The sequence below is a fragment of the Coloeus monedula genome (genome assembly GCF_965178545.1).
Source record: "Coloeus monedula genome assembly, chromosome: 5".
Classification (NCBI taxonomy): Eukaryota; Metazoa; Chordata; class Aves; order Passeriformes; family Corvidae; genus Coloeus; species Coloeus monedula.
In genome coordinates, this window is record NC_138785.1 from 14881209 (window position 1) to 14898276 (window position 17068).

At 36.4% G+C, this 17068-nt stretch overlaps 1 protein-coding gene across 4 annotated transcripts in view; it reads left to right on the top strand.

The window, feature by feature from the left end:
- LRBA (LPS responsive beige-like anchor protein) overlaps nt 1-17068 on the top strand; it is a 372381-nt gene that overhangs the window by 53784 nt on the left and 301529 nt on the right. For all 4 annotated transcript variants that reach the window (XM_082282111.1, XM_082282108.1, XM_082282110.1 and 1 more), the window contains exons 16-22: nt 1202-1264; nt 3028-3125; nt 5313-5405; nt 6194-6302; nt 6850-6931; nt 8570-8693; nt 8932-9124. In XM_082282111.1, the coding sequence (XP_082138237.1) occupies nt 1202-1264; nt 3028-3125; nt 5313-5405; nt 6194-6302; nt 6850-6931; nt 8570-8693; nt 8932-9124 (762 nt within the window). The remainder of the gene's footprint in view (nt 1-1201; nt 1265-3027; nt 3126-5312; nt 5406-6193; nt 6303-6849; nt 6932-8569; nt 8694-8931; nt 9125-17068) is intronic.

The following is a 17068-nucleotide window of genomic DNA, read 5'->3' on the forward strand; positions in this document are numbered from 1 at the left end:
TTCTATCAGAGATTTATAACTTGGACAGTTTTGGGTAGAGTTTCACCAGGTTTGTCATGGTTTAACCTCAGCCAGCAGCTGTGTACCACACAGCCACTTGCTTACTCTCCCAGCAGAGGAATAGTGGGATCAGGGAGAGAGTCACAAGAGCAAAAACTTGTTGTGAGCTGAGGTAAAGACAGTTTAACAGGGAGAGCAAAAGCCACATACACAAGGAAAGCAAAACAAGGAGTTCACTTCCTGCTTCCCATGGGCAAGCAGGTGCTCAGCCATCTCCAGGAGAGCCGGGTCCCATCACACAGGGCCCCATAACAGTGACTTGGGAAGAGAAATGTCACCTTTCCAAGTGTTTCCCCCTTCCTCCTTCTTCCCCCTACTTTATATCCTGAGCATGATGTAACATGGTCTGGAATATCCCTTTGGTCAGTTGGGGTCACCTGTCCGTGCTGTGTCTCCTCCCAGCCTCCCAGGCATTCCCAACTTCCTCGCCAGTGTGGCTGGTCCAAAAAGCAGAAAAGGCCTTGGCTCTGTGTAAACCCTGCTCAGCAATAACAAAACATCTCTGTATTATCAACACAGTTTTCATCACAAATCCAAACCATAAAAAGTGGAGAAGTCTGCTTTTGCCTGTCCTCCTCCTGTTCTTAGAAACTGTTGGTTTTTATTTTATTTTCACAAAAAATACTTCAAGGTATAATACTGGGCATAGGTGCTATAAAATATTGAGATTTCTTCAAAGTTGATAGCAACTGAAGAGGGGCTTCTCTAGTGGAAAATAAGAAGGAAACACAGATATGGGTATAGCTAAGAGGCTTATAATTAAACTTCTAGATCTGCTTTTGAGTCCTTTATGCTACCTCAATTCAATTCTTCTATTAACAGGAATCTCTCAGTTCAAATTGACTGTATCAATTGACATGTATTACTCTAACTATTTCATATACTATATTGCTATTTATCTTGTTTTTATGCCTCTGTTGAAATTGCCTTAAAACACTTTTATAGCATTCAGCGGGTGCTTTTGGGGGCAGGGAAACAGCTACCTTGCAACTGTGAAGCTGTTCTGTTACAGTATCAAGTGAAAGCAAATTTGTTGTGTGGTACTTGCTTTGTTATATAAATATTTCTTGAAATAATGCTTTTTTGGAAGCAGCACTTTTGTACTTGGAAGATGATACTTAAAACCTGTTTGTTTTTAAAGGACTATGGAATAAAAGAAGATGAATTGCAGGCTATCCTCAATTACCTGCTCACTATTCATGAGGTAATTTTTAATTTGGGGGATGTGTTTGTGAAGAGAGGCATACTAGTGCAGTTTGTGACCACCAAATGTTTGAATAATTTCAAATATAACCTCCTTCATGCCACAAGATGGCTCTGCAGAGGACGTAGCAAGCATTGTCCAATTCTTTAGAGTAGTGTGCTGATATGCCAATATTCTTGCAGTGATTTAAGCACTATGTTCAATGTTAGATTGAAGTTCATTAAGCCAGTAAGTCAAAATGGTTTCTTATGTTGTTCTACAAACCAATTTACCAAGCAGAAAAACAGATGGTGAGACTGACTTTAAAAAAAAGTCAAAATCTTGTTTCAGGCTGCCTAAGTAATATTTTTTGTTTTGTTTTTCCTCTCCTTTTTATTTTGCTTCTTAAATAAAGCAATAAAATTGAAAACATGCATTAAGAAAATAAAGATGTATGTTAATGGCATCCAAGAGAAGCATATAAACTTAATTGGGAGAAAATGTTGGTTACCACTGATACATCTGCATCTTCATATTTTAGCACCAGGAAAAGGCACTTTATGCCAGATGCAACATCAAAGACAAGGGAAATGGGGACATAAATCTAACTGATCTCGTCTCTGTAAGGGTGCTTGAAATGGGTAAAATAAGGAATTAATTGAACTTTATTTCAAACAGTATAGATTTTAAATTTTTTTAATTTTGCTTACACCTATATTTTCCTTTTATTGTCTTTGCTGGTTACTACTACCTGGTAGTACCACAGTCAAGCAGTTCAACTTTATGTGGAGAAGTAAAAAATAAGACTCTTGGTAAAATCTAAGAGTGAACTAAAATAGCAGAAGCTTTATATAGTCTTCAGATGAGGATGTGATGTTTTAAATATCTTAGCAGTTTGCATACTCAAGTGTAAAAGATCCATGAATGCTGAATCCCACAATCTAACCGTGAATTCAGAAAAACAACAAAAAAAAGTAAAATTTAGCTGTCTCATAAGGCTCACTCCTCAGTGATAGCGTCTGTAATGTCAGCTGATAATATCATCAGGTGAACAGAGTAGTTCAGGAGGATATAAAACTGATTTTCTAATAAAGAATCAGAATATTTGTTCAGAAGTGTTGTACAGTGTTTTATTTGTGGGCTTTTTTTGTTTTAAAATAAACTTTCATTTTAATACTACAAAGCATGGGAAAAGACAGTTGCATTTTGTTATTTCTTTGGTTATTTTTAATTACGATGAACTTGGAACAAATTAATGGACTGTAGCTTAGAGTGATTTAGACTAAAAGTATGGAAAACTTTACTGAGCAGCTTGAATTACCCATTTTAAATATCGTCTGTGGCAGGTGGTAGTATTTTTTCATGGTTTGAACATTTCTGAGTAGAAACTTTTCATTAAACACCACCCTGTGCCCCAGAAAATGTGCAGCAGCTTATTTGTAGCTCCTGTGCAGGATAGGACTGGGAAATACACATGCAAACGGAGGAGCACATGTGTGGAAGGAAGTAACATAGTCTAAATATCCATTGCCTGTCAAATCCTTACATCCCAGACACTGATACATCACTTTTCACCCTAAACAATTAAGTGGTTTTTTTGTAATGTTTTCTCCTGCATTTGCGTTTTAGCGCTATAGTTCTTTTGATCCTGGCCAAAATGATTTGGTCCTTAGTTTATTATTAGTCTCCACATACTCTTGAAATATTCTGTAGTGGTTCTTTTAGCTGAAACAATGTTCTAGTGTACATGTTGTGAATTCAAATTTGTAACTTTTATTCAACAGGATGACAATCTAATGGATGTCTTGCAGTTGCTGGTTGCTCTGATGTCGGAGCATCCTGGTTCTATGATCCCTGCATTTGATCAGAGGAATGGATTACAGTAAGTTAGAATTTTCTAAGTGGGAAAAAGGAAATAGTGTTTTGACCATATTGCTTGCAAGAATTCCCGTGAAATCTAAAAGGTTCTCGTCAGCATGTGTGTTGCAGTCTTAGACTCTTCATCTTGGGAGATTTTTGGGTCCAGGTGTTCATTCTGACAAGAGGTGCTGTTGGATTTATTATCAATGAGGTGGTTTTTTTTTAATGTTTCCAAGCTGTCAGTCACACTTAAACAGGGAGTGATCCGTTTCAGTCTGTGCATTGATGTCTTCATCTACTGGTGCTCAGTCTTCAGCCTCCCGTTCTTACAGATGTTTTAGAACTGGAAGGGGGCTGACAAAAATTGATTCAGATATCTTCTGATCCTTGTTAGTTTTCTTTTCCTTTTTCTTTTCCTGTGGGACTTTTGCAGAAAAACTTTCTATTTGTTTAAAAGTAGCACTTTATGTAATGCATTGTTTGCAATCTTCTTCCCAACAAACAGAAAAATATAACACTATTGTGAGAGAAAAGTAGGGGAAGTAGTAAATTCTATGAGCACAAGTAGAAAATCTGCTAGAAGAGTTATGACTCTGATTTTGTCTTGTGGCTCTCAGGGTGGTCACAGTATTGAACTTTTCTAATTTAAAAGGAACCTGCCTGAACACAGTGGGGAAAAAACTGGTACAGGCAAACAAATGTGAGAACTATTCTTGAAGGATATGGGGAGTAGTAATTCTCTCACTGTGTAAAGGCAGAGTCTCATTTCATACATTTAGTTGCACCTATTGGTTAACCCCTGTTTATACATATATTTTTTCCAGTTGCCTTTTCTCAAGAGACTGCATTCAGGCATGTTTGTAATTGTTTTCTCCCCTTTTAGTGCTAGACTGATTTTTATTATTATATTTTTTTTACCCATTTTCATCAGATTTGATTTCATGGGTATGGTAATGTATTATGTATGGAAAACTAATAAAAACTCTAAATAGTAAAGTATTTGAATGTCATGTTGGGTCTCCAATGCAGTCCATTTGGTTTTATTTAACAACTAGCAGTAGGTGCTTTCTTTTTTGTTAACAAGTATATGAGCAAGTCAGCATGAATAGTGAGTCCACAGTGAGAAATCACTTTGTTTTTCTGTCTCATTTGTTACACTCCTTGCTCCTGGGTTGTCTCCAGTCACTTTATGGATTGTTTGTATGCTTCTTGATACATCTACTTGTTGCAATTAAGGCATTATATTCTTGAAATTTAAAAATTATTTTCCAAAGCTCTATAAATATTTGGAGTTCTCTTAAAATTAAAATTTTAAAGTAACCAATCATGTAGGAAAGAAAAAAAAAGGAAATGCTTTTTCCCTATGCAATTAGGTAACCCTGATAGTGTTCTGTAAAGAAAAGCAGAGAAATGGATTCTATTGCTTGAATGGCCAGTGCATCACCGGTTTGCTTTTTTGTTTCCTTCTGTAGTTTCTGTGGTTGCAGCATTCTTCAGGATCAATTATTTGTAATAACTAACTGTTTTGTAGTCACCCTTAGGTTTTACCTTCAATTCTGGTATAGAACTAAGGTTTTTTTTTTTTTTTTTTTTTCTTAGTTCAGGTGTCCTGAGAATTATTTTTGGGTGTATAAAAGTAAAGGTACATAACTCGTGATGAGTGCTCAGTTATGTATAGATAAGGCCTAAAAACTTGAAGTTCTTTGAACTCTTTAAAACTTGCTGATCTAAAATGCCATGTTGTAACATGGAATATTTTTGGAAAGACTCTCCAGAATTGTTTAAATGGGGTAGGTTTTTTTCCTTCCCCTTGGTGAAGTGATCCAAATTTTTTCAAAAATTTTATCATTACGTATTTATGGTAAAGGATGAGTTCTGTGCCTTCTGTTCCAATGTGATTTCATGGAACATTTGGAAATTAATGTTTTCTTTCTTCGAAGACAGCCTAGTAGTCCATGTAGATAAAGTTAAATCATATTTCACAGATTTAAAGATCTGTTGAATACTATGAACCACAGTCCAACTAGAATCAGATAGTGATGTGGCCCTAAGCACTTGACTGTCTAAAAAGTAAGTGATGAAATAAATTTGATGTAATTGATAAATACATTTAGATGTCTTAAATTTTTATGTGAGATTTACAAGGACCAAAACGCTTCATTTTTTATTCTTCACATTGATAGAAGAGCAATGTATTTTTTCCATTTAGGGTGGTCTACAAGCTTTTAGCATCACAAAGTGAAGGCATCAGGGTGCAAGCTCTGAAAGTGATGGGATATTTCTTAAAGCATCTTGCTCCAAAGTAAGTACTGATTTGGGTCTTAAACTAAACCTCCCAAGAAAGGAAGGAGTAAAGGTAGGTTGTGACACATACATTCTATATGTTATTTTGTGTATAAATGTATAAACACACATTTGTGGGTAAAGGGAGAAAAGCCATATTGGAGGTTGATCGCTAAATAGGCTTCACTGAATAGGAGCTATTCTTCTTCAACTACCCCTCAGTCTATTTGTCATGAATATATTTTTGATATGGTGGAATTGCTTGTTATTGTCAGCTAGTGTCCAGGCATTTTGACTTCCTTATCAAGCTGATTTAATTGTTACTTGCAGTGTGACTTCCTGCTTTTCAAAGTGGCCCTTTTCCAGTGAAATCAATAGCAAGAATTAGACTGGTGAGATGGAACCCCCTGTTGCTGAGAATTAGGTTTAATATGTCTCAAGTTGACTGTGATAGTAGACAACTATTGAGATTGCTATCCGTGGTTGCATTTTTGAGTGAAATGAGGGCAAAAGTGTCATTTTCTCAGTGTTTATCAAGAAATCCCCAAGGCTGTGTTTCAGCCTTTTGGGCCCATGGGTGAGTGGACCTCATTTATGGAAGAAAGGTGGCTGCCTTCAGGGAATGACCTGTCCTTTCAGAATCTGAACACTTCCCCTTTTCCTTCACCAAAAGTGAAAGACTTAAGGAACAAACAAGAACAATACCTTACCAGTGATTTTGTATTTCTTGAGGCACGTGTTTTAAATATTTTTCCCCTAAAGCAAATTGAATGCATAAGTTTATTTTATCTTTCTCTACCATTTTAGGAGAAAAGCTGAAGTCATGCTTGGACACGGATTGTTCTCTTTGTTGGCTGAGAGGTTGATGCTTCAGACAAGCTTATTCACCATGACCACATACAATGTCCTGTTTGAGGTAGGAATACACTGTAGTTGGAATCCAATCTTTCTAATTACTTGTAAGACATTGTTAGAAAATTGCTTACATATTTGTGCTGATATGTTCCAGATGACATTAAACCTTAGTGTGATGCAGCTGAATGCTGCTTTTTTTCCCTCCCAGAGCTCACTGCTTAGGATTTACCCCCTCCTTAACTTGGTTATGTTCATTATGAACAATGCTAGATAATTAGTAACCTGTATGTCTCAAGCAGACGCTCATGTAGATGTGGAATTTTATTATAGCAATGATCTTGCCTTAGGATAATTGCTTTGGTTAGATTCACATTTATCTCCCAGTGTATTTTAAATAACAGTATGCACTAAAGAGAGAAACCAAAAAAAAATAGTGGTTTATAGAGTACAGAGTTTTAGGAACAGGATGAAATAAATTATCAAGAAAGTGAGTGAATGGGGATTTTTTTGGGATGAGTTTTAGAATGATGGTGATTGTGCTGTATCCAACTCTTTTTCAGTAAGCTGTCTTCTGTACATTGATAAGGCATCTTCTTCTTTCTTGCCAGATTCTGACTGAACAGATTTGCACTCAAGTAATACATAAACAACATCCTGACCCAGATTCAACAGTGAAGATACAAAATCCTCGTAAGAATGATACACATTTTTAAGTGCTACCTTAAGAAAAGTCTGCTTTAAAAAATACCCCACCAATGAAAAAGCTTATCAATTACATCTACCAGTCTTCTAATCTCAGCTTTACTTTTTTTTTCGCACTAAAAGACAGATAACTTGTATTTAGTTGGAGTTACGTACAAAATATGTCTCAATAGCTTTTTGAAGGACATTTTATGTGTCTAAATGTGAATGTAGTTCATAACTCACCTTTTTTGGCTGTGCAGTCATGTTATGAAATGGTTTTTCAAGACTTGCATGCACAGGATACTTTGATTTAATAAATGTTAAGGTTCCAGCAAAATTCTGAATGCATTATTTATTGGTGTCAGATGAAATTACTTGAAATATGGAAACAGCTTTCATCTTAAATTACATTCAGTATGACAATGCTAGATGGAAAATTGGAGAAATGTATCTGCTCACTGTTTTGGTAAGCTTAGTTTATTGGACATATCTTGATATGAAACTTTAGATGTCTTTTGAACTTAGAGAAAATATTGATCTCCTTTCCTGAATTATATGCATTATTAATGTGCTCTGTATAATACAATGGGCTTATGGTAGCTTTGGGAGTTAACTTTTTTTCTGGAGAAATAACAGATTTTTCACTTTCATAGCTGCATTGTCATTAAATGTAGGTCACAGTTGTGGGTTTGCTTCAGGTAGAAAGTGGGGGAAGAGGAAGGAAAGCAAAGCAGATATTGGAGAAAGAAATCTGGTTGCACTATGCTATTTGCCTTCTGGTAAATCTCTATGAAGCAAGAGATGCGAGCAGGTTTCTGTTGCTTTCTCCAAAGATTTTTGAAGTTGGCAGTCACTGCTGTGGTCAGTATAGACTATATAGAGACTGAGTTGAGTCTGAAATTACGTAGGTCTAGGAGGAAGAGTGACTTCCAGAGTACCTTTTTTAGATCAGTAGTATTATCAAATAAGGAATTTCTCTTTAAGGAAGTTGTACAAGATGAACTGCAACTATCACAGTGACTGTGTTCGAATTGCACCCTAATTCATTTACAAAGGGGACTTCTTTTAGAGTAACAAGAACAGTCACTGCCCCACTGCTTCAACAAGTGCAATGTACCCTCAGTTTTGACCTCCAACATATACAGAAAACATGTGATCACAAGAGATAAAGTTTTGTATTGGGAAGGTTTTTCAAAACAGAAACTGTTAAGTTTAATTGGAAGTTGGTCACATTCACTGAAAATTTGGTATTATCAAGGTAGAGCAAAATCTGTGCATTTTTATCATACATTGATTTTCTGAAGGATGCTTTTTTTATGTGAACCTCATGTAAAAACGGTTCTGACAGCTTATCAATTGTCATGCAGCAATATTTGTGTTGCTTAAACATGATAATTCAATGAATTCAGTTTTCTTCAGCTGTAGAGGCCTGCAAATCCCCACGATGGGCAACTAGGTTTGAGAACTATTGGAAGAAGGGATTTGTTTTAGTTAAACCTTCTTCTTCAATAGAGATGTGCTTTTTCTCAATATAAAACTTTTTTGCGTGGTATCACTTTTCTTGTACAAACACTATTGAAAGAGGCCTTGTGTTTTATCCTATGCTTAGTCCTAATATTTTGTTACTTGTGTACTGTTTTACAGAGATTTTGAAGGTTATTGCAGTCCTGATCCGTAATTCCCCACAGTGTCCAGAAACTCTGGAGATCCGACGAGCCTTCCTCTCAGATATGATTAAACTTTTTAATAACAGCAGAGAAAACAGGAGGTAAGATGGCTTGCTCTATGCTCAAGTGTACAAAATAAGTAACAAGGTCTCCTAGTAAATTAAACTCATGAGGCAGATACAGCTTCATTGCTGTTTCAGCAAATTCTGTACTCCAGCAAAGTCTTCAGTATGAAAAATTTAGGGAAGCTTGCATGTAGCAATTTTTTTAAGTGTGTTGAATTCTTGATTCTAAGATATATTTTAATGTATGATTTAACAGCATGTGTGTATTTTGTAGGAGTTTGTTGCAGTGCTCTGTCTGGCAGGAGTGGATGCTTTCCCTGTGTTGTTTTAATCCAAAGACTTCTGAGGAGCAGAAGATAACTGAGATGGTGTACACCATATTTCGGATTTTGCTGTACCATGCAATAAAATATGAGTGGGGTGGCTGGCGTGTGTGGGTGGACACACTGTCAATCACACATTCAAAGGTGAGTGTTTGAAATAGTTGGGAAATTTTGTTATGTTCTGTAATTAGATTTAGAACCTTTAAGTACTGTATCATACAGATAATCTTGAAGTGAAGGTCAGTAATTAAATGAAAGCCCTGTGTTTTTACCTGTTACTGTCCATAACTTTGAAATATATGACAATTAAATGTTAATTTTGTTGCTTTAACACAAATATTTTTTGTTGTTGTTGCTCAAATTAATTTATTCTGATACCGAAAATGAGATCAATCAAATTTCAGGAGCATTTCTGAAAAATTTTGGTGCTAGTTTGCTTTTTAGTAGCAGCAGGAACACAAGGTGGCGCACCATAGCTATTGATAAACAAAAATACCTTTTAGTAACATCAAAAGGCTGTAAAACAAATGAGTAAAAAGCAAAGAAATCCAAGTTAGGACAGATGCTTCAGCTGTTAAACTGTCATGGAATGTGGGGTGAGAGTGCAAATCCTTGCAGTATGAATGAGACTATTACCCTTAGTTATTGTTCTGTCTGAATTTTGTTGTTGTTACAACCAGAATTACATCATAAAAGTTATTAGTGCTTCTCTGAACAAGGCACAGTAGTACAAAAGGTATTTTATACTGCCTTATTCTGAACAAAAGAGTGAGGGCAATGTGGGCCTCAGATTTATTCTGGTTATCAGAATGTTTACTTAAAATGAATTAAATTATAAATTACCTGTTCCTAAATGTGTGCAACTTGGCAGTGGGAAAAGGACACCTGTGAATTCTAAAGATCACTTTATGATACTAAGGAATTTTTGGCATTTGTGAGGTCTTTGATTTTGCATGATTCTTTTTCCTCAGAAAAGGTCAGACTCTGCAGACATCAAGAACCCTGTTGTTTTGCAGCTCTATTTATTGCATTCAGAGGTCGATGGTGGATTCTTGGGCTATGGGGAGACAATTGTAGAAATCTATGTAATAAGAGTGGGTGAAATAACTTTATTAAACAGTCACTTAGCTAAGTGGAATTCCGGTGCAAAGTGCCCAGGGCCACATTTTAACCCTGAGAGAGATCACATTTTAGGTGTTGGACCATTCTTAATATTGTTTTTTGTTGGCTCTGCAGTCTTCAAAAACCAGTTTCCTCCTTTTCCCCAAGATGCAGAGGGCAGGGATGGATTGTAAAATGGCAGGCTGTGGCCAGAGTTAAGATCCCTAATGTACTTTTATATAAAACTGACATAATTTACCATTTGTGTGATTGCTGGGAATTACTGGGACCTGTCCCTGGGAAAAGATGGAGAGGTGAATGAAGGAAGACCACCTTTCTAGCTCTTACAGAGCTTTGGTGTCTTGAATTTAGAAATTAACTAGCACATTATCTTATAATCTATAGTTCTGCTCTTAGAGTCTTTTTGTAAGATAACGTAATGTCAGAAATCTCATTCAAACAGCATCTATGTCAAAAAGGATTTTTGGTCATTTTCTTCAGTGACTTAATGTGGCTAATCAATGATCTAGAGTTCCTAGAGAAAAAACCCAACATTTTATTGGGATGCCATGGCCAAATGTCAAGAACAAAACCCCACAGTTTTACAAAAGACCAAAAAAATCCATAGATATAGATAATGTGGGTTTGGTTTATTTATTTGTATTTTAAAGGCTGTATGCTTTTGTGAAATTCTGTAGTGAAGGAGAAGATGACCTACTTCATTCTGTGTGTCTCATTTTTGGTTCCTGGCGTGCTGCTGTAGGGAGGTGTCCTTGGTTGTAGGAGTAACTCCCTGTAGGTTTTCCCCAAGTCTAACTTTGTTGACTTTCTGGTCAATATATAAGATCTGTTTATTCTTTCAGCCTACTTCAGAGGAAGTTGAATGATGGCAAGGTTGGAAGTGTGTGAATGTGGGCAAAGTGTGGTGGTGGAATACAGAAGGACTCATAAAGGAGTTGAGTTTGTTTGGACATCAGTACTAATACTAGTTCCAGAAGCCTAAATGAGAATGTTTGAACAGAAAAAGCAGCCAGAAACTAACTTGACAATATTGATATGAATGATGATGCCATTACCAAGATTTTAAAATATCACCTTTATTATGTGCTTTCTATTTGAACTTTTTTGGTAAATAATACATACAATTCATGCAACTAGCCATATAAGACTAGATGATATTTCAGAGCTGCCTGTTAATTACGTAAATTAGGATAAATCACAAAAAAGCTCTTGAAAATGTCCTTATAAATAGATAATTATAATGAATTTTTAATCCTGTTAATTTTACTTAACTTTAAATAGTCTTGTATCCTGTTATACCACTATTGAGATTCATAGAGATTCACACATAACCTGGTGTAGGCATAATTCAGTGGGCAAATTATTCGATGCTAAGCGCATCTCAGATGTTTTTGATTTCTAGCATGCTTTCAAAGTAATGTGGGAATTATGGAAACAAAAATATTTCCTTAACATTGCTAAGAGAATAACCAATTTGGGTTTTTCCTATTTCATCTCTAATTGTATTGGGTAACTGCTTATTTTTCCTTTTTACAACCCTCTGCGCTGTTGGTGCCACTAATTTATAACGCCATTCTATGATAAAGAACTAGTACATAAAGGACCAGTGTTACGGAATTGGATAGGTTTTGCAGAGCTACACATCAAGATACATGCAGCTGCTATAAAAAGCCAAAGAAACTCAATTGCAATTTTATTGTCCAGTTTGATAGATTTCCTGCCACCTTTGTAGCAGGGAAGCTGTTTGTCACTGTAACCCTCTCCTCCAACAGCTGCACAGCGTTTTATAAGCAGCAGTGGCTTTTCCAGCATAATTGCACTGCATTGGCTTCCTTGCACTCAGAATTTAGAAGGTGTGTAGGTGTGTGCAACCTTTTTAAAGCCCAATTTCTTAGTATTACTCATGTACTTTGTTAATTTCCGTATTATTTTTTGATGCTTTCCAGATATTAAACCGTTGTATACAAAGGTGTTTAATCTGTTGCATCTAGTTCAGTGAAAATATTAATGGAAAAATTAAATCACAGCTCCAGTTTGTTCTGACTGCCAAATGTTGAATTTCTGAAAGCATCTAAGAACGTCTGTTTTTTAAACATTTCAACCATGCTGACTAGGCCTTAGATTTTATCTGTCAAGTCCTGTTACTTTTTACAAAGGACCAACGATTTGGGGGTTAATAATAGGAAAAAAGTGAAGAATGGTGGACAACTTTCCTTTTAACCTTTCAGCTTCCCCAAGTTTTAAAAGAATATAATTATTTATACAGTATAATACACTCCTAAATGATCTGAATGTTTTAAACTACTGGGAAGACTAACATCTGCTTATTTCAGGCCCTTAAACATATGTTACTACTTAAAAGTTGATTCATGTTACCTTTCTGCTAAAGAAAATAAAATCAGGTAAATAATGATTTTTGTTTTTAGTAGCTCAAGAAATTTTCAGTGAGTAAGACTCAGAGATGTTAATATGTGTAAGCTACAGTTCTGTGGCTGTTTAAGTGGAAAAATTTTATTCACTGATCCGAATGAGAAGTATAATCTTAAAATGTTAGTAGTGGGACCTTAGAAGACAGTGTATTTCTAACTAATTGTCAGTTTTCAGTCTAAAGAAGTACAGTTGTTATAAACACTGTGAGTGCTAAGTAAATTTGTATATTCTTTCATGCCCTGCTTGTTTAATTTAAAAGCGGGGAAAAAGCCACCAGAGCATTTATGTGTGCCATGTTTGCCAGGTTTTCGTCACTGTCTGATGAGGGAAAACTGGCAAAAGCTGCAAAGATTAGGTGGTGGAGGAGTTAATATATGGTGGCAATTAAAAAACTAATTTGCAGAGAACGTGGCTCAGTAGTTTTGGGAGTAAGTAGTATTTTAAGTAGTTTTAGGAGGTAAGAGGCTGTTGGAATCTGAAGGCCAAATCCCACTGGCATTCAGGAGTTCCTTAGGACAGTTCTGTCAGTTTTTTATCCCTGTCACGAACGCAGGAGGGTCTCCCACAGCAGAGATATTCAACTCCAGGGAATTTTGAAGGCTTCAGGTATTCTTCAGTCCTCTGAAAAGTGTGTCTGCATTGCCCTCAGGGGAAGCAGACGTACCTGGCCTAGAGGGTCATTGTACCACTGCAGGTTTTTGGTTTTCACTTATGCCGTGCCCAACATGTCAGTGAAGCAAAGCTGGGAGCGGGCTTGAAATTGTTAAATATTATGTTCATTCTTAGGGTGTAAAGAGTTATTTTTCATAAATATTACTTACGCTGCATAGAAATGTTTCTCAGAGTGTCACCTGAGTTACGGAGAGCAGAAGGAGCTTGGAGACTGGAATGTGCAGCTTCCTTTAGAGCTGTGCACCCTCCAAGACATGTTGTGATGATGCAGTCCCTCACCTTTATGAGGTGTTTCCTTGTTACAGGTTCTTTTTAGCAGGTGTGTGCGAAGGCTTTTCTAAGCATTGCCTCCAGGGAGAAGAAAGTATTTTCATTGTTCAGCAGGCAGAGATGGGTACTGGTGATGGGCTCTTACAGCATGTGTGGTTAATGGGGAGCTCCTCCATCTCATGATTCACTTGGTTTGAGGGAGTGCAGTGTCATGAATAAAGCTGCAGGATGCTAAAATTTGAGTAATCCAAACTGAAAGAAATGGGGATAGAATAGAAAGGAGCAAGGTAAACTGAGAATTTACAAAGCAGGCAAAAAGCTTTATAAAACTGCAGAGAAGCCTTAAAAGAAGATTGTAAAAGACATTTGCTGCTAGGGGTCAGAGCTCTCAAAAAGAAGAATTCCAGAAACATTTGCAGTAGAGAGAGCTGGTGCATAAAGAGGCAAGTAGCTCTGAAATAGTCTTCCTAAGTAAAGAAGGCTTGAGGGGAGAGAGGATACTCATCTGAATGACTCGGTATAAAAATCATTGGAAGATGGGACCTGTGTCTACAGCCTCAAGAATTGTTAGTGGTTTTCTTTGCTACTGCTGCAATTTGAAACAATCCTCCTCCTTACTTGCAGCTACCTCTGTTCATATTGTGGGGCCTGAATTAGGTCTCTAGGCCATTATTTGAAATGATGGCTATGGAGTCTTTGCTGCAGGGCTGCCAACAATATAGGGAGATACTGGAAGAGGATGACAGAAGTGAGCAGTGTGTAAGACCTGTCACTAGGCATTGCAACAATGGGGTGATCAATGCTGAGTTTACTTACAGAATATTTTTGTTAATAGCTAAATATCAAATGTGTACAATGTAGGATTTAACAGTCCCTTGAACTGTAGGAATGGAGGCAGGGATTGAGATAGTGAGAAAATACATACCTTGAGACGATTGTGTGTGCTCACATCTTGCAATTTAAACTCATTAAAAGCAGTAATTTCCTAAGTTAAAATGAGCTAATACATGTTTGATATGCAGTTTGAATTTACTCTTGTATGATAATGTAACAGTAAGCTATAACTTGACTTGATTTGAAAATAAAATGCTGCTAACATACATAAAATTCTCCCTCAGAGAAGCAAAGAATTATAAGAATTCATAAGAATTATGAATTATATTGACTAGTACTTGCTTTCTTATTCTAGAAATTGTTTTCTCAAGATGAATGAAAAAAAAAGCCAGAACTATTCACTATTTCACTATTTAGGTGAAAATGCAAGATACAGGAACATGAAACCATCTTGGCACAGTGGTTTCCCCCCACCTTGTACATCACTGAACATGCTTGCAGTGGAAGTTTAGACTCCTAGAAACCTCTCATATGTAGTGTCCTGCAAAGTATATTTTAACTTGTTTTCCTTAGCTTTCTTCTGTGAACCACTCAGAAACAGACCAGAGATTCCTCAGGTCAGTGGGTTACAGACTGTAACTCAGTGTGTGATGCACACAGTAACTTTGTATCTTTTACTTTGCTGAGTGGACAATTGGTTTTGAAATCTCTGATAGTGGTGTCTCCTGTCTAAACAGGCCTGTTTGTGTTTGGAGATTGGATTACACTTTTGAACAGTTAGTGTTAGTAGAGGAGAAGTGGAAAAAGCAGGTCAGTAAAATCCTTGTTAAGATTTAAAATGCTGTGATGCTTTTTGGAATTATGAGGAGTTTATTAATTTATTATGAAGAGTTTATTTAAACCAGCACAGGAGCTGGTTTGCACTGAGCACAGTCTAGAAGGAAATAGCAATATATATAATTGTCTGTCCTGTCTGGCAAGATATTCCCTTCCTCTCTCTACTCTATGAAATTGCCCACCTGTAAATGGAAAAAAAGGCCAAAATCTTAACGAATAGTTAAAATATTTTCTCTCTATGTTCTTTAATGCAAATGTCAATCATCTTACCCTTTCTCATTGCTGTATGCTAATTTTTCTCCTTGGCAATTAGTAAATGTTGGATGTCAAATTAAGTTAAAATTAATGGCAGAGGCAAATGTTGCAGTTATTAGCTCACCAGTGTCTTCAACTGGTAGTGCATAGAGATGCATTCCAAACATTGCAGACAACTATGGATTAACCATCAAATGATGGTGAAGATTGATGATTGGCCTTTTAGCTCACTAATTTAGAACAATTTCTGGTAATTAATTTTGTATTATCAGCTTTACAGTTGCAAATGCCTTAAGGAAAATAAAAAATTATGTATGTGCATTTAAGGTTCTTCAAGGTAGCAGTTGTCATGTAAATTGTTGCGTGCTTGCAGATACTAATGTTTAATCTTTAATACCTTTATATACTCTGTGCACTTGCTTTTAGTAATCATAATTTCCACTTCATTTTGCATTTTTGTTGATACTGATTTTGTTGACCTTAGGTGTTTTGTATGTATTGTTTGGCTTTGTGAACTTGTGTGCTTCATAAATGCCATGTCATGCAATAGAAATGTGGGGGAAGAATGGTCCAGCACCTCCATTGTTGTACTACTATTTCTTGGTTTCCTGTCAAACCAAGTTACAGATTGATATAGTGATCAGAAGTGTTTATACAGCCTTGTTGAAAAGTAGAATTTTACAAAACAGAACTTCTTAAATTTGTATCATTTTGTTATATAGGAAATCCCCAGACTCAAAATGGATGTGGTCTCTCTAATTATCTGCCTTGCTATTTTAGAGTTTGATTTAAAGGATATTATTTTAATACATTGTAACATGAGTTCTTGTTGAGGTTTACAGTAAAAGTAGAAATTGCTATCCTTGTTAAGTGAATTTTGCGTTTTATTGGGGTGTGATGTTTTCCTTTAGTTCTGTACTGTCTGATTTTCTTTACCAGTGTTTCTCTCCTTACAGTTTCTTGCATTGTTCTGAAATCTGTGTATATTCTCATCAGATTTTGCTTGGATTTATTTGCCCATAAGTTTACATTACCCATCTGTGAAGACAAGTTGTCAGTATTGACCTTGCTGGTCTTTGTTTCTTTTTCTTTTTAGTAGCAATTAAAAATCCTGCAATGCAGAGTTTCATTTTCAGTATTGCTCTAATGGCCTCCAAAGCATTGTCTGTTCCAGGTTTCAGATGAAATTGATTGTGAAATGGTATTGCATCCCTATACCCTACACTGTGTTTTTAAATGTTGACCACAGCTGGCTGGAAATGCAGAGGTGAAAGGCAGCCTTGGCTACGGTGACCATGAGATGGTGGAGTTCAAGATTCTGAGGGGAGGGAGGAGAGTAAAAGCAAGCTCACGATCCTGACTTATGGAGAACAGAATTTGACTTATTTTCTAGCAGGGTTGATTTAAGGCTGTGAACCAGATGATAAATTTGGCTGGTAAGGAAAAATCTGAAGCTGCAATAGGTTTTTGTAAGGAGGATGGGCTTGGTAGCACACTAGAAAAAAGCATTATAGCAACAGTGTAGGTCTCAGGTTGTACAAACTGCGATACAACTGACTGCCCATTTCTCCAAAAGTAGTTGCCAGCCCTATAGACTGTGTTCATGGAGTAGAAAGGGAAAGGCATAAACTTGGCAGCTTTTACTCCTGCATGTGAGTTTGAGATTTA